Source organism: Lucilia cuprina, chromosome 5 (genome assembly GCF_022045245.1).
Source record: "Lucilia cuprina isolate Lc7/37 chromosome 5, ASM2204524v1, whole genome shotgun sequence".
NCBI classification, from domain to species: domain Eukaryota; kingdom Metazoa; phylum Arthropoda; class Insecta; order Diptera; family Calliphoridae; genus Lucilia; species Lucilia cuprina.
Genome location: NC_060953.1, coordinates 22,253,739 through 22,278,162, shown reverse-complemented (window position 1 = coordinate 22,278,162; position 24,424 = coordinate 22,253,739). Strand labels below are relative to the sequence as shown.

Below are 24,424 nucleotides of genomic sequence, written 5' to 3'. Positions count from 1 at the left end.
GTTTATGCAAATTTTAATATTTTCATTTCAAAAACATATAATTATTTTGATAATATCAATAGTGCGAATGAGTGTAAAGAGCTCACCAGCAACTATCGACAAACATGTAAAAAGACGTCTGGGCAAACATAAAAAAATCATCGTGTAAACTGGATTTATATACCCACCATCAAACCGTATGCCATAAAAGGAATGCTCCCCTTTAAACATTTGGTTGATATTTAAATAGGTCAATTATGGACACATCTCTTTCAGATTAACAATATATTAATTTTTAAAAACAAAATATTCTTGTCTAATTTTAAACATATACATAAACATATATGGGCGGTAAGATCAATAGTAAAATTCGGTAAAGAGATTTTGGCTTGTAAGAAACTTACTTCTGTGTATCGAATTTCATACTATACTCGCATTTTAAAGCCAGTAATGTGCGCTAACGTAAGAAACTTACTAATGTCGAATTATAGAGCTACATTCGTATTTTTAAGCCAGTAATGGGCGTTAAAAAATAATTGGAGATGATAATATTTAAGGGGACTATGGACCGATCCACTTAAGAAATATTTGTAGAAAATGTCAACTCTCTAGCTCTTTCCGTTCGGACTCTATCGTGCTTTCAACAGACAGACGTATGGATAGGCATAGCTAGATCGTCTTAGAATTTAATAAGGATCCAGAATATATATACTTTTGTGGGTCAATGATTATTATTTCGGTGCGTTATAAACGGAATGACAGAATCAATAAAACAACAACAAAAAATACCAAATATAAAAATAATGCATCACAAAAATCACTGAGATTAAGGTAGTATTTGAGATAGTCTGATGTTTTTATGTTGTCAAGCTATTTCTCTGAGTTTTAATACCAAACGCTTAGGATAACAATGAGCGTGTGTTAACCAGGCAGATAGAAGGACATGTCAGGCATTGAAAATTATATAACCTTACGAAAGTTAAATGTATAATAATTTAACTAGTATTCCTTACTTAACATATATACTTAGAATTATAATTACGGTCAAAACTGTAATTGCTATTAATATATATACTTTTTTATTTTCAGACTAATTTATTTGCTCCTGAATTACATGTCACCACACTCTCAAATACAGTTGTTAACGAAAGTATAATTGTTGAAAATAAAGTATATGGTATTATACAGGTGTTTGATAAAGACAGTGGCCGCAATGGAGAAATAAATTCAGTGAAAATAATATCCGGTGATCCCAACGGCAACTTCCGTCTAACTGAAACTGAAACAAATGGGGAATATTATATAAACTTGAATAAGTTATCAACATTTAATAATTCTAGAAATGTTTTTAACTTAACTATTAGAGTAGAAGACAACGGAATTCCTATAAAATTTAGCTATAAAGTTGTTCCAATTATTATCAACGTGGAAAAAAATAATGGTCCTGTTTTTACAAAGCAGTTTTACGAAGTATCAATACCAGAAACTTCTCCACCAAATATGCCGGTGATACGATTAAAAGTAACTGACCCTGATTTTGGTAGAAATGCATTGGTAACATTAGAAATAGTAGGAGGTAACGAAGGAGGTGAATTCAGAATTAATCCCGATTCGGGAATGTTATATACACAAAAAGCTTTAGACGCAGAGAAAACTTCATTTTATACCCTTACTGTGACCGCCATTGACCAGGCTAACTTAGGAGTTCGAAAGCAATCCTCTGCTAAAGTAAAAATTAATATTTTGGATATAAACGACAATGATCCTATATTTGATGATAACGTATCGACAGTCTCTTTAAATGAAAATGAACTTGCCGGAACTTTTGTTACAAAAGTGTCTGCTAGAGATAATGATTCTGGGGAAAATTCGTATATTTCTTATAGTATTGCTAATCTTAATGATGTTCCATTTGATATAGATCATTTTAGTGGAGTAATAAGAACAAGTTCCCTAATAGACTATGAAGTTATGCGTCGCACGTATAAATTAAGAATCAGAGCATCGGATTGGGGATTACCTTTTCGAAGGCAAACCGAAAAAGAAATTTTAATAAAAATAAATAATATAAATGATAACAGACCTCAATTTGAACGAGTTAATTGTGTTGGTAAAATATCTCGGAATGCTCCAGTTGGAACCGATATCTTTACATTATCCGCTATCGACTTTGATGTTGGTGATTACATAACATATCGTTTGCTTTCTGGAAACGACGATGGTTGTTTTAACCTAGATCCAACGACAGGCATTATAACTATTGGCTGCGATTTAAAGGATGTGCGGTCATCTCATCGCTTCTTAAATGTCTCTTCTACTGATGGAACACATTTTTCGGATGAAATGACCATTGAAATTAGGCTTTTAGGAAATCAAATGTATGAAATTCTCACAAATATTGACGAAAATGGCTACACCAGTTTTGAATGTCATGAAACGGGAATTGCTAAAAAATTAGCAGATACATTAGCAACTTCGGAACGAAACAATATGGTTGATAAGGAGATAAATAGTGATGAATACATTTTAATGCCAAGTAGATATGGTCAAAACTTACACAATCCAGAATTTATTAGTTTTCCTATGGAATTAAAAATTAACGAAAGTCTTACCTTAGGGGAAACAATAACATGGTTTAAAGCTAAGGACAGAGATTTGGGTTATAACGGTAAACTAATTTTTGGAATATCAGAAGGTGACTTCGATTCAGTATTTCGTGTTGATCCTGACAGCGGAGAGTTACTTTTAATAGGATACCTAGATAGAGAACGCCAGGATGAATACGTTTTAAATATAACTGTTTGTGATTTAGGACAGCCCTGTAAATGTGCATCTAAAATGTTAACCGTGACAATTTTGGATGTTAATGACAACCCACCAGTAATACAGAAATCTCTTGCCAGATTCCATTTAAGGGAAGATGTAGATAATAAAACACAAATATTCTGCCTCAAAGCAACAGATGCTGATTTTGGAGTAAATGCTTTAATTGAATTTAAAATGAAAACAGAAACAACAAACTTTGCATTAAATTCTACCACTGGATGCTTATTTGTAAATGGTAAACTGGATAGAGAACAAACAGAAGAACATAAACTCAAAATTGTTGCTAAAGACAAAGGATATCCCTCTCTTTCGGCTGAAGCCTTAATTTCTATTATTTTGGATGATGTAAATGATAATCCTCCCATTTTTGGAGTTCAAGAAATACTTTTTAAAGTTCGTGAAGATCTTCCCAAAGGAACAATGATAGCACAAATTGAAGCAAGTGATTTTGACTCCGGTATAAATGGAGAAATTTTATTTTTTCTAAAAGAAGATACTCTTAATAATTCGTTGTTTAAAATTGATAAACATAGTGGTGTTATTCGAACTCAGGGTTATTTAGATTATGAAAATCAGCAAGTACACAACCTTATGGTTTGCGCAATTGATCGGGGAACTCCTGCTCTTACATCAAATATGCCAGTTGTGGTTGAAGTAATAGACGTCAATGAAAATCGCTTTGCACCTGAATTCGACGATTACGTATTTGTAAGCAAAATTAAGGAGGATAGTCCTAAGGGAACTATTGTTATGAATATATCGGCTAAGGATCTGGATGAAAAAGGCCCTAATTCTGAAATTGAATACTTTATACGCAGTGGTGATGGACTTGGGATATTTTCTGTTAATGATAAGGGTAAGGAAGAATATGCCAATTATAAATTTGCTATTTATACTCTACATCACTTTAGTGGGGAGGGTATATTGGGTTTGTGCTGATGTTTGTAACGCACAATAATATTGGTCCTATACCCACCTTTAAGTATACCAAAAGGCTCAGAATAATTTTCTATGTCTGTCCAAAAGCTCCCTTGAAAATTTAACTTAAATGTCCACAATTTCATTCAACAATAAATGGTTTATGTGTATCTGAGGCATATTACAATTCAATTTAAATGCTTTATTATGAAAACTAAATCACATTTTATTATTGTAACAGGTGTAGGGTATTATATGGTCGGCCTCGCCCGATTATAATTACTTATTTGTTTATTTTAAAATATACTATGATTTGTATGAAACGGTTGATTCGATAAGAAAAAGTACAACAATAGCGATCCATGTTAAAATTGGAACTCAATGAAATTTTTATTTTGCAGTAAAACAAAATTCTAAGAGCCAAAATTCAGGCGAACTATTATTTAATTAAAATTTATTTGATTTAATTAAAATTTATCTTCGAAAGCTGTTTTTGAGGTACTCATCACAAAGTATCTCTGTATGCCCTGTGGTGCTCAGTGAGTTAACTTTGTTTTATAATTAAAACCAGTGTACACTAAACAGGTATATGCAATCAAACAGCTGATAATTTTTTTCTTTTCTTATTTGCATAGCTTCTCTGTCAAAATATGTTTTTGTTTATTTGAAACAAAATAAAATATTAATAATAAAAAAATTTAAAATGTTTAGTTTGTAAAAAAATAATATTGTTTGCACAAAAAATACATTTCAACCATCTTCCGCATTGCGTCCTTTCTGAGGTCCGCTGTCTTTAGCCAAACGTCATCCGTTTAGAATAGAACTTTAATGGCACAAATCAGGTCATTCCGGATATCAACTATCCCCCGTATTGCGCACGTTGAGAAGGCTGTTGTCTTTAGTCACACTTTGGTAGCCACAACACAACTTTATTGGCACAAATCAGGCCAATTCAGATATCAACAATCTTTAGTATTGCGCCCGTTTTCGCCCACTTTCGTTTGCCAAACTTTTGTAGCTAAAGATACAAATTTCGTGGCACAAATCAGGTTATTCCAAAATCTTGCTTTTGTCAGGTCCTCTGCCAATTCCTCTGTAACATTTACCAATAGCATCCACCTTAATATAAGTATATAAACATGCATATCCCATAAAATTCCATTTAAAATCACTGCATGTTTTTTGAAATAAAATTAAGAATTTTTTTAAAAGAAAAACATCAAAAAATATTTTAATTTATTTTGACATTGAGCTCATTCAATTACAAGAACAAAATACATGTTGTTTTTGTATTGTTGTAGTGATGCATATACCTGTTTAGTGTACCCTGATTAAAACATCCAATGAAAGTAGCAAGGCGAATTCAGATAAGGTGGTGTCAGTTCTGCAACAACAACATTTTACAAGTATTTTGTTTTTGCATTTGGTTTACGTAGATGTCAAAAACCAGAAGTAAGACGAATTCATTTGATGAACATTTTTTGTAAAAAGTTTATATTTTATTAAAAAATAATGAGAAAGATATTATAATTTGTGACGAAAATATATTCTGAATTGAATAGTGTTAGTTTCAAACGAAAAATTCTATTCCGGTAGATTAATTTGCAAATTTTAAGTAAAATTTAATTTTTTGTGAAAAATAAACATAAAAACGTACATATTTAAGAAAATTTTATATTACGAATGAATGAATATTTGTTGCGAATGGATAGAATTATCCATTACTCCGGTGGAGTAATTTTTAATATTTCGCCATAATGTAGCAGCCGCCGGACGGGTCTATACCTCATATGGGTTTTGTTATATAAAGCGTTCCGAAACAGACTTTTTTAGTTAATCTCCTTATCTACATAGTGTATATAAACAATATTGTTTAATTTGTTTACATTTAATAGATTTCAAAATTAAGCCATAACTTAGAAGTCAGCTGCCGCCAGCCGGGTAAATACTTCATTAGCGTTTCATAATATTAAGTGTTTCGGAAGATATTTTTTTAGTTTATCACGTTATCTACACAATTTTAATATAAAATATTATACAATATTGTGTAATATTTTAAAATTTAATAGAAAAAAATACTTTTCTAAAATAACATATTATGCCATTATTTAAATAAAATGATATTTTAGTTTACGAGATGCTTGGTATTTTCAGATTTTTAACATAAATAATTCAAAATATTAAATATAAAAAATGTAAACAATAACAAACTTTGACAGCTACGTAAACCAGGTGTATTAAGAAAAAAATTATCAGCTGATTGAATAACACCACCTTATATAAATTCGCCTTGTCTCCTGTCAAGAATTAACTGGTGAGAATGATTAGTATAAGCAGAAAAATAAACAGAGTTGTTCAAAAGGTACGAAATAAAAAATGTATTATTTGTACGTTATTTTTTATGTGTTATGGGATTTTACATACTAGGGAATGAAAATATTAGTAAATAAATTTTTTAAAAATATATTTTATTTTAAAACATATTATAAATACGCCTTTTTGTTATTTTTTTCTGCACTAATTGAAAATGAAAAAAGTATGTAAAATGCTTTTTTAATTTTCAATACGAAAATTTACAACTTTTCTATTTTAAGATTAAATTAATTTTGTTTGTAAAATATAATTCATTTTCGGGGTTTTAAATAGTTTAAAAGTGTCGTAAAAAATCATAGTGCTAATTTCCTTGGAATTTCGAGAAGAAAATTTTAAGTTTTGTGAGTGCGTTTAGTTCTCACAAGTGTGTTTTATTCTCTCAGAGCTATGTGAAGAGAATAAAATTTTATTGTATTACAATATAGAAAGTAGTTTAAACTTAGGAAAATAATTCATAAGTTTGAAAAGAAGATTGAAAAATATTAAACATTATTTTTGGTTTATTAAGCAATTTTAGATCAAAATTCACGAAAATCGTGTTCATAAACGTCAAATAGCCACGCTTGTATTTATAAAAAAATAGTTTAGCTTAATGAACACAATAGTTAAAGCCTTAAAACTTGTTAATGAATTGTAATATTCATAAACAAACAATAAACCTACATTAATTATTGTGTACAATTAGGATAAAATATTTGTTGATTCGGGTTTCTTAATGTTATAATGTCATAATAGACAATAAAAACAAATTTTTAAGAAAAAAATATACTCAGCAAAAATAAAGTACTTTCAAACGAATAAAACTTATCACCACTTCAAAAGTAGCACTAAGAAAATCTTTTTACGTTGTGAGGAAGTGATGTTTATTGACTTCCAAAGAAGCGAAAAGAATCCAGTTTTTTTAATCGTTAACTTATGACGTAAAATTGTTTAGCGTATATGAAGAGGTGGTTTAAATTATACGCCCGATTTATGTTATAAACTGAAAATAATCAATGCTCAACTTTACGAAAAAAAAATCGTAACTTCTATTTTTGTATTATATACCAAAATTTGGTGTATAATACTAAATATTATTTAATAAAACCATTTTTTATTTTTACGGAAGTACGAAAACTTTTCGTAATATTTTTTCTTAAATTTTAGCGAAATTAAACATAATGATATTAATTATATTATCATTAAAAAAACTACAACATTTTTATAAAATTTAAGAAAAAGCATATTATTTTCATAAAAGAAATAAAAATTCGTGTGGAGAATAATTTTGAACTAAAATTAGAAAAATTATTTTAAAATGAACAAAAATGTTTGCATTAATTTATATTTATTAAATTTTACTGTATTTATTCAAAATTCACTTATTTTAATTTATGGTAATTCCAAAATAAATCGACCAAAAAATTTTTGTCCTCTTCGATTTTTTTCAAATTAGGAGTATATATTCTAATTCTTTATGTTTCTATGGCGTATTAATTAGATCTTTAACTGATTTAGTTCATATTTTATGGGTCTCTAAAGTAGGGCATCTCTGGTATTTTTGTTCAAAATTAGAAATGTTGATGACTGAATAATTTTGGAACTGGTTATCCGATTTTACCAAATGATGTTTAGTTCGACTAGTCTTGGATTACTCGTTTTTGACATTTCATTAAAATTACATAAAGTCCTGGCGCAAGGACAATATAGTGGACAATATATGGGAATTAATACTAGTTTTTAAAAAAGAGTTATGGACTTTTAAGAAATTTGTTGAAAAATTACCTTGCATGGGGTCATATAAGGCCAATTATTAATAAAATCGGTAGTACGGCTAGTATGGTAGTACGGGGTAGTATTTATAGATCTACCGATTTTTGTATAAATACTACAATATTTAACGAAAATATTGGGATTATATGGGACCTAAGAGATATATTTCTGTCGATTTTTGTAGATATACTAGTATATTTAACGAAATTATGAGATCAAATGCATTATTTGGGCGCCCTATTGTATGAAACCTAAGAGAAATAATGGACCGATTTCATATTCTTTTTTGTTTTATATTTTAAGAAATAAACTTTATGCACTAAATATTTCTTTCGTTTAGTATTTTGAAAATAAAGTGATGACGAATTTTTATTCACAAGACTCGAAAGAAAACGTCCATAAAATGTTGTGGTCGAGAGTAGTTGGATGTTATAGAAATAAACACTCAAAGTTAAATTTCTCAAATATATGATTGAAACCATGTAGTTTTTTTTACAACTTTTTGACATATAAGGGCGACTTACAACTTAGAAAGTCAATTTTGTAAGCTGTACACACTTATTGAATTACTATAGTCCATATTTAATTGTTGTGCGATTTATAAGTAAAGAATTATGTGGACACTATGTTTTGAAAACAAATTTATACAATTTTACAAAGTTTGCAGTTTTTTTGGACAGAATTTTTGCGGCTCTTAAGTTATGCAAAATGTGTAAATGAGAAAAAGTAGAAATTGTAATTACGCGTCATTTGATGTGAAAGTTTCGAAAAAGGGCTTTTTCTCGAAGCTCACGAACAGCGTGACTTCAATATACCCAAAATACCACGGGATCGAAATACTTTTAAATTTTACATGTTGAAATCATAAAGGTTTGTTTAAATTCTTTGCTATTTAACGTTTATGAATACGATTTTAGTAAATTTTGCTTAAAATTTGTTAATAAACCTAAAGTAAGTTTTTATGATTACAGGAATAAATTTTTTGAAATTGTTTATTCTTCTTCTAAAAACGGCAAAAATGATTAAAATTAGTTTAAATTAATTTAATAATAACTAAACAACATATAACGCAAACGGATCTATCTAACATTTTTAAGATTTTACAGGAGAAGCAAACAATTATTTTAATTAAACAGTTTGATTCAATTAGCGCTATGTATTTTTCTTTAATTTGCAAACTATTTAACCGTAAAACCCATCAGTTGTTTCGACAAATCTGTAAATACGAACAGTTAGTTGCAACGTGAAAGTTGTAAATGGGCCGTTGTATATTTTATATTACTTAATTTTTTAATTACTTAAAGTAAAAAATCTTTACAATTAGGTTCAATTCGTACGTTGTCACATCTTGATGTTGAATCGAAAAAATTTTACTGGCTAACATTATGTGCTCAAGATGGTGCAATAGTTCCCTTGGTTAGCTGTGTGCAGGTATGTATATTGTTATATTTATATTGAATTACTTGCTGATTTACTATATAAATATTTTTAGGTCTACATAGAAATCGAAAATGTAAATGACAATGTGCCACTTACGAATAAACCCGTATATTATCCAATAATAAAAGAAGGAAGTCCTCCAAAAACAAGAGTTATTTTATTAAATGCTACAGATGATGATGAAGATCCTGACACACTTATAACATATAAAATAATATCGGGAAATCCGGAAGGATTTTTTGAGATAAATAAGACAACAGGTAAGTAAAATTAAAAATAAGAAAACAAAGTAGTAATTTTGCTTATGACAGAAAAATGTTTTTTGTTTTTAGTCTGACGAGCATTCGTCTCGTCAATATTTTCGTGTTTTACAAAATTTCATAATATGTAACAAATTGTACAAACAATCGAGGTAGAGGCTCAGTATACTTTAAAAATTTGTGTCTTTCTTGTGAACAGTCTTCGCCGGGTCACCATTTTTTAAAAGTGATACTCTTCAATTTGTACATTTACAATAAGTAAATCAGATAAACATTAATTAAATTGTTTCTTCAAGTATTAGATTTATTTTCAAACGTATTCCTTATATAAAGCATCTTTAAGAAACTAAGTTTCTGAACAACTTTGTACAAAGAAAAACATCATTAACTTAGGGCAGGTTTAATACTATTCAGTTAAACTAGGCTTGCTGTTAGATTAAACTCGCAACAAATTTAGGCGTACTTAAACCGATGATTGTATTTTTCAGTTTTGGATTTAAGTTCAGTTAACTTTGTTAGTATTGCCAACTTTTCACTCAAAAACATAAACAATGAATAGCTGTTTTTTGCAAATAATACTTTTGTAAATTAAAAAATTTTGGAAAAATGTTTAATAAACATTTAAAACAATAATAAATAAAATAAACCAAATCATAAAATTGCAATTTACTTAAGATAATTACTGTTTACTGAAAACTAAGATAATTACTGTTTACTGAAAAACAGAAAACGTATATTAAACTAGTTGCGTTTTACGCAGAATAGACATAGTTTTAAGATAATCTACATTCTTTGTTTAAACCAAGTTTAATCTCTGTCTTGTGTAATCATTAACAGTACTTATTATTAGTTTAATTGAGTGTTATTGAGTTAAACCTAAGTTTTAAGTGAGAAAACTCAATCAACAAAAACAATAAAATACTGAATTCGGAAGAAGAAAAACTTAATTTGTTAAGTAATTAGTAATTTTTTGATTTGTTTTATTAACATTATTGTTGTTTTAAATGTTTATTTATATTCTTTCTAAAAATTTTCATTTTACAACAGTAATCTTTAGCATAAAGTGCCTGATAAGGAGACCGCACTGCCTAAGAATCGACAGCTTTCTAATGTAAAAGAGGAATTATAGAATAAATTTTTTTGACAACCGCTTCAGTAACGCCTGTATGTACTACTATATGACTTGTACACTGATAAACAAAGCAAATCAGATAAGGTAATATTCTAGGTATATTAATTATAAGGTAGTGTTAACAGAGAGCTGATTGTTTTTTGCTAATACACTATTGATTTTTTATATGTAGTTTGACAGTGTGCTGGTGCTTTAAAGTGTAGGTAAACTGTCAAACTCCATATATAAAAAATAAAATGAATTAGTTCCGAATTTCTGAATTCGCGACGACACACCTTATAATTAACCCTGCAAATATATTCTATTGCGGAAGTTACCCGTGTGAAACTTCCAAACGTGGTAAAAGCTCGCCAGCGATGTTGCGGAAGTATACGAATTCTTGTCACCAGTCGGGAAGAACTGATGCCGAGCTGGGGAATGTCTAAGAGTAACGTGGAAGATACTTCTGGAAGACCGCAGAAGAAACTTGTAGATGACTCTTGGAAGTAAGGTATTGCCAAAGACTCTTCTAGATGTGACTAGGAAGTCACTTCTTGAAGTGACTACTTAGTATCATCTAGAAGTGTTCCTATCGTATCTTCTAGAAGATGAGTTTTCTTTTCTTCTAGAAGAAGACAATATTATTCTTCTATTTGTATACTCACCAAGATAAAATCTATAAAAATAAATCTAAATAAAATTAAATTTTATAGTTTTTATTGAAATAATTGAAATTAAAATAGTAGAAAAAAATAATTGATTTAACAACTAATCTAAAAAAAGTAATATATGTACATACATTAGACCGACTCACAAAAAATGGTGCATGAGTTAACCCCCTCAAAACATTTGCTGTTATGTAATATGATGTCTAATGTACATACATATGTATCAAAAATTTAGAATTATTACCTTATAATAAGATAATTTTGAGGAAATATGTATTGATATTCCAAATGTTGGCTGGTATACTTCCAAAAATTGTAAAATGTTGGATTCTAAAATATTTTTGTAGTTCTTCATAAATTTTATGATCAATCCATCATATTGTAAGAGTTATATTTTGGAACACTTCAACGAAATAAACAAAAATAATACCATAATTAATATTGTTATACTTTAGGAAGCAATGAAATTCTCTTATGATCAATACATTTCCCACCAAAGTTGAAACGGTCAGATCTATTTTTTACATTTTCTGCAAATAATCGACATTTTTAATGTAACCACGTGATGAAGTAGGACATATATAACTTACAAGATCCGTTTCTTATATTTTAATTATGTTAGAAGTATTTTAATGGGGGGTTAATGCTTTCTAAAAAATAAAATAATTTAAAATTAATTAATTAATTTATTTATTGTTTTGAATCAATAATACGTTACCTTTCATGAACATCTTTAAATAACTTGGAATTAAACCGTCTATAAAGATCTAAAATTACGAAGTCATGGATTATTTTTAAATTATTTACAGTCACTAACGATAGAAACATCTGAACTACCCTAAACGGGATATTGCTTTTGACACTAATACTGCAATACTATTTTTACCCATTTAAGTTTTATAATGAATAACTAAAATTGAATATGACTGGCCAAAACACAAAACATCACTGAACTTAGCCAAATTTCTGCATTATTTATTTTTTTTGCGTTCGAGCTAAAAAATGGAGTATTTATATTTTGGGTGTTCTCGTCTGACAATTGTCCAGAAGTGTTTCTGACGTGGCGTCTGGGGTGATGCGCAATAGTTTTGTCTTCTAAATGTTTGAAGGGAATATATATTGGTAATATTTTTCAGCTGATTATTTGTTCTTGACTGGTACGCACTGATGTTAGAGTTTGTTATTGTTTACATTTTTTATTATTAAAAATTAGCGATAAAACGGAGAACAACTTCGTTACTTTTTTAATTATTTATGTAAAATAAACTGAGAATACCAAGCATTTTGTAAACAACTATTATTTTTTTAAAGATATTTTAATTTGGAATATAATTTTTTTCTAAACATTTTAAGAAAAAAAAAATAATTTAACACAATTCTAGACACAAACTATAGATTTACAAAATAATCTGCTGGAATTTACAAGAAACATTAAGGCTTAACAATAATGTACATAGCTAGTTTAAGGAGATGTCAGAACCGAACGAAAAGTCTCTCAAGTGCTTAAGAAAATCCGAAGAAACTTTTGGGATACTATAATGTACTTAAATCCGTGGTAGCCAGAAAGAGAATATTTAAAACGCATATGTTGTAGTGCAAAATATAAAAGAGAACATAAATGAAAATATGTGTGTTTTGCACTGAAAAAAATTATATGTTTGTACATATTTGTGTTATTCATATTATTAGTATTATAAATGAATAACGAGAGGAATGTATGTATTGATGCACATTTTGATGTAAAAATGTGTTGATGTATGTATGTATGTATGTATATATGTAGGTATTGATGTATGTATATAGTTTGTGTGTTTATTAAATGTATCTAATAGGTACTCAAATGATTAACAGTCGATCGTTTAATCGTTACAATTTAAGCGATTAATTGCTTGAACAAATAAAAATAAATAATTATACATATGTATGTCTAATAGATCTTTCTATAAAAAGTATTCATACATTAATTTGTAATGGCTTTTGAAAATATTCTCTGTGTAACATTCCATAAAGAGGGCAACTAAATTAAATTGTTTTTGTTTTGTGTATAGTTTTTTTTGTTGCTGAGAATATTTGTATTGCGTGTTTATAAGTGAGAATAACACATTGCCCGCACGGGCATGTTTGGCCGCCAATGACTTAAATGCATTTAAAACAATTTATACCCATTTGCATATTTATGTGCCACACATAATAAAAAAATACATATTTCATAATATTTTATAGCTTAAAGCTGCTACAAATGCAAAATTAAATGAACATTACAAACACCATTCTCTTTATATTTTAATAGTGAAAGTGATATTTGTACGAAAGTAAAAAACAATTATAGATGACCGTGGCAAATTTTCTATAAATATCTTAATAAAGTATTAAGTTATATGCGTTTTAGTGATTTTCGGGATGGACCGATCGTGAAAGTTTTTTCTTTGTATGAATTCTACTGTATTAAAATGTGTATATTAACAATAAACACATTTTCCGGGAATATGTACCTTTCCATGAGAGGTATATGAAGTTGTGAACCGATTCCGCCAATCTTTAACCCGTGTCAAGCGTTCATGGAGAAACAAAAGTATGCTGATTTTCATTGAATTATATTGCAAATTTTTTGTGAATATTACATTAGATGGTGTAAAAAAATCGTAAATTTTTTGGAGTTGTTTTAAATTTTGATTCATAACTTCACCCGATGTGAACCGATCTTGCTCATTTTCAATACCAAACTGCCTGGAAAATAGTTAATTTAATCTTTTGACCAAATTTTATAGATTTACTTAGCTTGGTTTTTAAGTGTGCGTATTTTATACAGACAGAAGAACATAGCCAAATTTACTCAGAATTTGATAAAGTATTTAAGTTGAATTGTACCTTGCCGTTTATTGTTCAATAAAATTGTGGACATTTAAGTGAAATTTTGATTGGGTCTAGTGTCATATGAGGCCCTATAAATATAGAATTCGTAAGGGTGATCAAGTCTAGTATAGAACTTGATATATTAATATATACTAGAGTACACAAAGGGAGGTTCGCTTCCCTAATCGAAATTATAATTCAGATTATAAAAATATGTATTTAAAACAGACGTCGGGGCTAGTATTGTTCTGACAACGAAGATTTTCTGCAAATTACATGTATACAACACGATTGCAGACGAAATTCTAAAAAAGAGAATTAAAAATACAAATATTTTATTTAGTTGCTTGACAGCATTCAACAAAGCAGGCTGACGTCACTTTGTTAAAGAAATTGCAAACAAAAACAATTTTGCAAAAACAAGAACAAAATTTACTAAAACAACATACTCCCTAAATAATTTTCTAGAATGCATAACAATGAAAGTAAATAAGTTCATCTAGTTTACTACTTTTTTATACATTTTAATTTTTTTCATGAAAAAATTATCATTATTATGTTCATTGATTACATTTTCTTTATAGTTAGTCCCATTTTACAACAATGCAATTTAATCTTCAGAATTAAAAAAGCCAAATAATTTTGTTAGTGCAATTTCATTGAAAAAATTTCAACAAAATAGCGCATTCACGTTGTCAAAACTTTATTGTTCTGCGCATGTACAGTGTCTCTCATAAGTATTCGAATTTAGGTATTGTATGGAAAGAAACCAAATTTAATAATATTTTTTGTGTGCAAAATAAATACATTTGTTATATTATCTAGACATTCCTTAGGTTTCATATTACAATTTTTTTAACTTGAAAAATTTATATTTACTTAAATCAGTCGTCGGCGCTAGTATTGTTCTGACAACGAAGATTTTCGGCAAATTACATGTACACAACACGATCGCATACGAACCTCTAAACAAGAGCAACAAAAACACAAATATTTTATTTAGTTGCTTGACAGCATTCAACAAAGCAGTTTGATGTCGCTTTGTTAAAGAAATTGCAAACACAACTTGAAAAAAACAAGAACAACTTGCAAAAGCAAGAGCATAATTTACAAAAACAACGTACACTCTAAATAATTTTCTAGAATGCATAACAATTAAAGTAAATAAGTTAATCTTGTTTTATACTTTTTTTGTAAATTTTAATTAGAAATGTTGTTTCTATGTGAAGAAATTATCATTATTAAGTACATTGATTACACATTGTTTATAAATATTCGCATTTTACAGTAATGCAATTTAATCTTCAAAATTAAAAATAACCAAATATTTTTTCCAGTGCAATTTCAATTAAAAAATGCTAATAGTGTGTGTAGTGGTGATTTTTTTTATCTGTCTCTCTATCCGCCGGTATTTGACTTAAATTAATTAAGCTTTTTTAAAGGAAGTCCATAACATTACCTCACAAAAGTATTCGAATTTTTCTTGTATTTCACATTTCATTATATTATTGGTTGGTTGGTTTACGTGGTAGTTCACTACACGCGAACTGTCAAGTAGAATCAAAGAGACCCCGTTTTGACCGGACCACTCCACTCGTCAGATGTTGAATTTTGTAGTATTAGATCCAGCCCGTAGCTGTGAGAAATCTGAGGATATCATTAAGCCTAAAGACAGATATCTCGCCAAGGTTAGATATGAAGTAATTGCCAAGGAAGCGGTTTCTCTTTACGGCCAGAGCAGGGCATTCACAGAGGAGATGGAAGACCGTTTCTTCCTTTTCCCTGTCTTTGCAACTGCGACAGTGATCATTGAAAGGGAGCCCAAGCCGACTTGCGTGTCTGCCTATTACCCAGTGTCCTGTTATTACTGCTATCAGCCTCGATATGTCCCGCCTACTTCGATTTATAAGGTGTCTTGTGCGTTTCTCATTGAAGGAGGGCCACAATAACTTGGCCCCTTTACATGTGTCTAGGTTATTCCATCTATTTTCAGCTTTTTGAAGAAAGAATCTGAGGATATTGCTCTTGATATAACTTAACGGAGTTGCTACTGGAACGGCGTCGGAGATATCAAGAGCAGATCCCGTTCTTGCAAGCTCATCTGCCTGTTCATTACCGTAGTAGTCCCTATGCGCAGGGACCCAAACAAGGGTAATGTCAGACAGCCGACCCAGCATTGACAGATCCTTCTTGCATTGTCTGACTAATAAGGAAGTAGTAGTATAAGAGTTTAGTGAGAGAAGTGCCGCTTGACTATCGACAAAGATTCCTATGTTGCCGCGAATATTGAGGTCATGTAACACCCTACAGGCTGACATTATCGCAAAAATTTCAGCCTGAAAGACACTACAGTTGTTGGGAAGACGATGGGATATACTTACCCCAGCTTCTTCACAAAAGACACCAGAACCAACGCCGCAGTTCATTTTAGAACCATCTGTAAAGATTCTGGTGGTATATTCGCTCGGTAGATTACCTCTACACCACTCGCTCCTGGAAGGAACTCTGACTTTGAAGACTCTATCAAAGTCCGTGTGTGGGGTAATATAGTCGGATGGTTGGTTCAAGATTGGAGGTAGCAAGCTTAAAATCTTAGCGTGTCCATATGTTCTTGATATCCAACTTCCGGATGAGTTAAGTCTTACTGCGCTACAAGCAGATATGGTCATTATGTGCAGATCTATGGGTAGGATATGCAATATAGTGTTCAGAGCTTCTGAAGGACTAGTTCTTATGGCACCTGTTATCCCAATGCATGCTGATCTCTGAACTTTGTATAGTTGATCCACAACAAATTTCTTCTTAGTTGAAGTCCACCATACAAGAGATCCGTATGTAAGAATAGGACGTACTATGGCTGTGTACATCCATTTAACTATGTTGGGACTAAGTCCCCATTTCATTCCAAACATCTTACGACAGGTATAGTAGGCGACCGTTGCCTTCTTGACTCTGTGCTGGATGTTGAGTTTCCATGATAATTTGGAGTCTAGAATAGTTCCTAGATATTTGGCATTGTTTGATAAGGGGATTTCGCGGTTTTTTAACCGTGGCAGGTTGAAGCTTGGAATCTTGGTCTTTGTTGTGAATAGTACCAGTTCTGTCTTACTTGGATTTACTCCTAGACCACTGTCTGTGGCCCAATTACTGAGTAGCACCAGAGCACCAGACATAATATCGCTAATCACGTCTGGGAACATTCCTGATACCAGTATCACAACGTCGTCCGCATAGGCAACGACCTTTATCCCTCTGTTGTCCAGTTCCTTAAGAATCGTATTAACAACGATAAGCCAAAGTAGTGGAGAGATTACACCGCCCTGAGGTGTGCCTCGTTCAACTCGTTTGGACTTAACGCTGTTACCAAGACTTGCAGTAATAATTCTAGATTTCAACATAGTTACCAACCAGTTGCTGATATATTCTTCAACATCCAGATTAGCGAGAGCTTGTTGAATTGCAGAAGTATTTACGTTATTGAAGGCACCTTCTATGTCTAAGAAGGCTCCCATAGTGTATTGTTTGAATTCGAGGGATCTTTCTATAACTCTTACAACCTCATGTAGAGCTGTCTCAGTAGATCGTCCTTTAAGGTAGGCATGTTGACTGGTTGAAAGCCGTGATGAGCTCTCTAGCCGTTGCCTAATATGTGAGTCGATGAGTCTTTCCAGCGTTTTGAGTTGAAAAGATGAAAGACTAATTGGACGAAAGTCCTTCGCATTTTCATGACTCCTTTTGCCAGCTTTGGGAATAAAAACGACCTTAACCTTTCTCCAGTTTACCGGAACATGGTTGAGAGAGAGGCTGAGCGTGTATATTCTATGAAGCCAGGGGATGATATATTCTTTTGCACTTTGTAACATCTTTGGCAAAATGCCATCAGGCCCTGGTGATTTGAAAGGGGAAAAACTATCAATCGCCCATGAGATTCTATCATAAGAGATGATATTTTCATTGATTCCCGTTAGAGTCCTACTGTCAGTGAAGATTTCCTTGACAGCATCTTTGCAGCCAGGGAAGTGAGTATTCAGTAGGATGTCAAGAGATTCTGCCGAGGATTCTGACCAAGTGTCGTCCTTCCTCTTAATATAGGTTGGATTAGATTGGCCTTTAGCAAGAATTTTGCTAAGTCTAGCAGAATCCTTTGTGTTATCTATAGATTCGCAGAAACTTCTCCATGAGGTTCTTTTTGCGAGTGCTATAGCTTTCTTATAAACTTTTAGTTTGTCGCGGTATGGCTGCCACGATTTATTGTTGTAGCATGTGTTAAAGGCCCTACGTGTTTCCTTACGTAGCTTAGATAGTTCCGAATTCCACCATGGAGGGAAGCTTTTCTTTGCCTTTGTGATTGGACAGGAGACTTCGAAAGCCTTACCTAAGACTTTGCTAAAGTGTTCTTCTATCTTTTCAAGCCCAGTGATTGAATCATCAACCACTGGAGTTTTCTTGAGCTTATGTCTAAGGATCCCTTTATATTTGAACCAATCGGTTCTTCTTGGGTTCCTATAGACCATTTTTTCCGTCGAGTTTTGTAATATAATATCGAAGAGGATCCAATTGTGATCTGAAAAAGATTTTTCATTGGATACCCTCCACCTATCAACTGATATTTTAGATCTGTCGCTAATGAGTGTAATGTCCAGTACTTCCTCCCACCCATTATAATTATCCGTACTTGGAAAAATGAAAGTAGGTTTGTTGCCAGAGTTACATATGTTTAGGTTGTTAGTATTAATGAAATTGAAGATTGACTCACCCCTTTCATTAGTTTCGCTGCTACCCCAGATTGTATGCCTTGCATTGGCATCACAGCCTAGGATTATGTCGTCAGATGTCTCAATTACGGCCAGGAGATCGCTCACTTCGTCTGGTGGTGCTGTCTTCTCATGTGCCATATAGCTTGAGGCAATCATGAAGCTTCTGTTGTGCGGTAGCTCGACCTTTGCGACTGTTAGGTCTTCTGAGCTAAGCTGTGTACAAAGAAAAATGTTAATCGATTTTTTAGCAATTAGACATGATCGTGGCCTACCATTACTTCTTGCATATAGTATGTTGTATGTAGATGCTGGGAACCCTTTAACTTCTGAGTCCGTGACCCAGGGTTCTTGAACCAGGCAAATGTCCAGGTTTTCCTCGGCTAGGAGAACCCGTAGATTGTCTGAAGCACACTTTGAGTGCTTCAGATTAATTTGCACTATCTTTAGTGCCATTGTCAGGTTTAATAGGTGGCTCGGAGAGTTTCATGCCAGTGAGCAGAGAGTTGGCAGCTTCCATCTCATCCGTCTCTTCACTCCCCGATTTTGTCGGCCGGAACACCTTTACTTTGGCGCCCCTCACCCCAAAGAACAGCCTAAAGCCCACCTTCTCCAGCTCAACGGAGCCAGCTTCTGTGATGGCGAGAATTAGACATGTGTGCCCTTCGCCTTGTTCTGTGCGGATGATAGCCCAGTCATTCATGTGTATGTTGGGATTCTGCCGTTTGAGGCATTCCAACATCTTGGGTGCTTCGGCGCTCATCTTTGGTAACCAAACTCTTGCACGAGGTCTCATTGGAATTTCCTCAGCAGGGATTAGTTTAAGGCTTAAACCTACCCATGCATCTCTAATCTTAGTGATGCATTTGTTGAGGAACCCCTTTGAGAATTCGTCCAGGCATTTGATCACCCTGTATCCCCGGTGAATCTCACTGGAGTCAAAACGGGGTACCTTGTCGTCTTTGTTAGTGAGCAAGTGTTCCATAACGAGCTCAGTTAATTTAGACTCAATGGCACCCCATTCTGTTACTACAGGGTTGATGGCCCCATCTTTTTCAGTAACCAGAGCCATTAGGAGGTGGTCCTTCACCACTTCGTTAAATGGTCTTCTGGCAGTTGTCGTGATGGCTACAGGTCCCGGAGTGGTTTTGCCTTCTATTACCTTCCTCCTTTTTGGCGATTTACCATCCTCAACCTGTGAGCGGTTTCGCTTGGACCTTTCGGTTTCAGCAGCCATTTTGGATGTGCTGGGTGCGGTCTCCAAAAACTTTTGGTACTCATCCACCACAGCTTGATATTTGACGCGATCATCTTCATCGCGTTCATGAGGTGTACCATTAGCAGCATTCTTGGCAATCTTGTCGAGAATGAAAACAGCCTTGGTATATCTAGCTTTGAGGATGTCTTTCTGACTTTTCCTTTTTGGCCTTTTTTTCCTCGAATTGTCGCCAGCCTTGGCGTCGGATTGAGGAGTATTTGTCGGGCTTTTTGAGGGTAGGAGAGTGCTATGTCTTTCATTCCCACTACCTGAAGGACTCACTACCGTCTCTTGACTAGAGGCGAGAAGTTCGTCCTCGGATGAGGATCCAATCTCATCCTTTCTTCGTTGTTTTTGTTTTTGTTCTTTTTCTGTGTTATTTTCCATATGTTGGTCCCACGAGTAGGCACGTAAGGGAAGAGACGATCCATGCAGTGACGGCGTACATGGACTAGACTAGGATTTACAACCGGCCCGTGTCGTGGCACCGGAGGGGAGCTGTTAGTGACTAATCTTCTTTAACCACTGATTAGCCATTCAGATTCTCGGCACTGCTACCAACCACCTTAACCTTACAAGTGGGGGATGGGGATGGGGAGGAGACGGGATTGTTTATAGGAAAATTGGGAATTGAGGATAGGAGGGATAACCTTTGGTCATGAAGGCTTTTGAGTTCAGTGTCTTCCAAATACAAAGGGCTTATGCCGAGTGTATTTGCAATGCAAAAGAACCACAGCCAACACTAAAGCCACCACATCGCGGCAAGATTGTTATCCAGGTATACGAAACATACAATTAGAATCAAATGTTTTTTTTTTTTTTTTTTTTTGCTTAAAATTGTTTAAGGGGTTACTATCAACCGAAGGGATATATTTTTGGCTCATTTGGGCCACAATTTTGGGGCGATTGTACCATCTTTATAAGTAATATGATTAAAATGTCGGTTTTTGACCACATATTAATTTAATTGTCATTTTTTCAGAGATAAATCCAAAATTTATTATTGGGATTTATTAGACTCCTTGAGGTATCTAAAAATAATATATTTTGTTGTAAGTATCTGTACTTAAACATTCCATGATGTATTTTTGGGATCGTTCTTCTGTTGCTAATTGAATTATCTGGATCTTAAGCCCCTTATATTCAAGTATATATTACATATATATTTTCAATTTCCCCGACATTGTAGCGGAATACAACTCCAAAACATGCCTTAACAAAACGTCATCCTCCAGATTAAAGTTTTTACTACTAATAACATTAACGCTTATGTTGCCCATTAAAATAACACTGTAAGTCAAAGATATTGGGTTTATTTTTATCAACGTGAATAATATTTAACCAGATATTAATATTTTAGAGTTAGACTGTAATGATATGGAAATATTCGGCCTGTAATCCATTGGTTATAAAAATATAGATTCTACTATATTGAATGGCGTTTCTTCGAGGCATGTTTTGGAGTTGTATACTTCTACAATATACTGAAAACTTAAAATGTATAAAAGCTGATATCTAAAAGAATACATACCAGACAACCTTCCCCGAAAATGTCTTACCCTAGTATTATAATAATGGACTTAAGTTCTAAAAAGTTAAATTAGCTACAGAAGAATGATCAAATAAATATATATTGTGGTCCAAATAGGCTAAAAATATATCCCATCGGTTGATAGTAACCCCTTAAACAATTTTAAGCAAAAAACATCTGATTCTAATTTTATATTTCGTATAAAATGATGAAACGTGAAATACAGGAAAAATTCAAATACTTTTGTGAGATAATTTACGGACTTTTAAAATTTAAAAAGTGTGATATGAAACCTAAGGACTGTCTAGATAATATAACAAATTTATTTATTTATTTTGCACGCAAACAATTTATTAAATTTGGGTTCTTTTAATAGTATACCTAAATTCGAATACTTATGAGAGACACTGTACGTCACAGTAGTAAATAAACAAAACACAATCATACGAACACTTGTAGTTAATATGGGGAAATTTAGTTTACATTTATATTTTAATGAAAATATTGTTATTTTTGTAATATAACTAATACAAAATTGTTTAGTATTCATTATTGAACCCTTTTTACTAAATTTGGTAAATTTTACAACAACTTTACTTTCATATTTTTGCATTTATTTAATTTTTAAGAAGTTACAAACAACTTTTTTAACCCCATTGATTTAAGTACCAATAATTTTAATAAAACTCAAATTCAAATGTTAATATGTAGATTTATTTCATAAAATGCAAGTTTTAATAAATACAAATAGTAGGTACATTGTAGTTTTAAGTTTAAAAATGTATGTATTTAATATAAATTTTAAATCATTTTCTTTTTCTGTTAGATAATTTATCGCTTATTTCTCGATTTAAAATTCTTATTTTAAAATAATAATATTTTTTTTAATTTTTTCACTGCACTTTATGTGTTGTGCTCGTTGCAAATGAATTTTTAAGAAATTATTTGTTATTAATAAGTCGTTGGTGATGGCAGAGCTGTGATCTTTGAGAAGAAAATCGACAATTTTTTATTTTCTCGTCTTTCAATCCTAGTTGCTCGCAGTTCCTGTAGCTTTTTGTTTTTTGAGTTGGCCAAGTTCACTGTTGGAACAACACCATCCTTGAGTAGCCCTTTTAAAGCAAAACCTATAAACACATATTAACTGTTTAAAAAATATATATTTTTTCATTTTTAATTACTTACCCATTTCATATTGTAAATTATTGGCAAAATCTTCACTTTTGAAATGATCCATGCAAACAAAGGAAGTGTCTGGATTAAACTTCTTCTGACCGCAAAAGCTAATCCACTTCTTTCGAAGCGTTACATTAGCTGGAAAACGAAAAAAAAAACTGTATAAAGAAGCTTTTCCCTCATTGCAGTTTACAACACCTCACTTAATTTTTATTAATTTTAGTTTTAAACTTTAAATAGTTTTTAATAAATCACAAAATACACCACCAAATTTTCTACTACAGTGACGTATCACAAAAACAGCTGATTAACAAATAAAAATAACGGACCTGCGCACAGGTTTACAAGCTCTATTCGGGGGTTCAGTTGTATGGGGGCTAGAAGAAATAATGGACCGATATTAACTATTTTCAATAGGCCCTGTGACAATAGAAGATCAGGTACCAAATTTCATTGAATTATCTTCAAAATTGCGACCTTTAGTTTGATATACCCACTATCAAATTTTATACAGGTGATATTTGGAATTAGAGCTCTTTTGAACTAACAAAATATTAATTTTTACAAAATCTTTGTGCAATTTTTAAACCATGACCATAAGAGTAATTTTCTAAAGGGGGCCTTTTTTGCGTCAATAATGAACCGATACTCGTAAAATTTTGTACATAGACGTTTCGTCGTTTTCAGCCAGTAATGATAATTAAAGTAATTTTCTGAAGGTGATCTTATATGGGGTGTAGGGTAATTGATTGGCCGAGCCTCAAAAAAAATTAGTAGAGAGATTATGGGTTGCATAAAATTTAAGTATTTTGTATTTCATCGTCATAATCGTCTTAACCATTAACCCCTCCACCTATCGTTTAACTTATAGATTTGGAAATTTAAGTTTTTTATAAAATATCGGTATTGGTATTTTAGCGTTATCGGTATTATAACTTATTTCATCGGTATTTTGGCTTATTTCGGTATTGGTATTTTAGCGTTAACGTAGTTATGTTGAAATGGTATTTTAGAGGTAACGATAGCTTAGCAATAACGGTTGCCTACCTTGTTTGTCACATAACTTTAATATCTATTCGTACAGTTGCTTAAGCTGACTTAAGATAGTTTATATATATTATAGTTAAGGCCCAACTATAATGTGCATAAGTTAGCTTAAGGAAATGTCAAAACAGAACGAAAAGTCTCTCAAGTGCTTAAGAAAATCCGAAGAAACTTTTGGGATGCTATAATGTACTTAAGTGCATTTAAAACAATTTATACCCATTTGCAAATTTCTTCTGTTAGTGTATGCATTTTATAGATATGCCTTTAGTCCTTTATTCTATTCAGGACAGGAATGGCAAAAGGAATTTTAAAATTGTTTAAAAGTGCATTTAAAAGTGTTCTTTTTTGGGTTAGATAGTACCAAATCTATATTTTTTCAAAGTTTATATCACTGTAGAACAAAAGCAAAGGCGACTTTTTCACTCAGTAAACTAAGCAATATTTGTAATACGGCTCGCGAGCCAAATACAGCAATATT

The 24,424-nt window shown here is 31.8% G+C and overlaps 2 protein-coding genes across 5 annotated transcripts in view; one reads left to right on the top strand and one right to left on the bottom strand.

Annotated features, from left to right (window-relative positions):
* The window catches only part of LOC111677194 (fat-like cadherin-related tumor suppressor homolog), a 252,557-nt gene that overhangs the window by 72,948 nt on the left and 155,185 nt on the right, over positions 1-24,424 (top strand). For 3 of the 4 annotated variants that reach the window (XM_046951358.1, XM_046951357.1, XM_046951359.1), the window contains exons 3-5: positions 1,069-3,661; positions 9,173-9,279; positions 9,341-9,548. In XM_046951358.1, the coding sequence (XP_046807314.1) occupies positions 1,069-3,661; positions 9,173-9,279; positions 9,341-9,548 (2,908 nt within the window). The remainder of the gene's footprint in view (positions 1-1,068; positions 3,662-9,172; positions 9,280-9,340; positions 9,549-24,424) is intronic. The other variant, XM_046951360.1, reaches the window with a different exon arrangement.
* On the bottom strand, positions 16,496-20,965 carry LOC124419988. Its single transcript, XM_046951366.1, has 2 exons — positions 19,210-20,965; positions 16,496-19,150 (listed from the first exon to the last, which is right to left on the bottom strand). Exon 1 carries the CDS (start codon positions 20,577-20,579, stop codon positions 19,365-19,367), a length of 1,215 nt encoding a protein of 404 aa, XP_046807322.1. The 5' UTR covers positions 20,580-20,965; the 3' UTR covers positions 16,496-19,150; positions 19,210-19,364.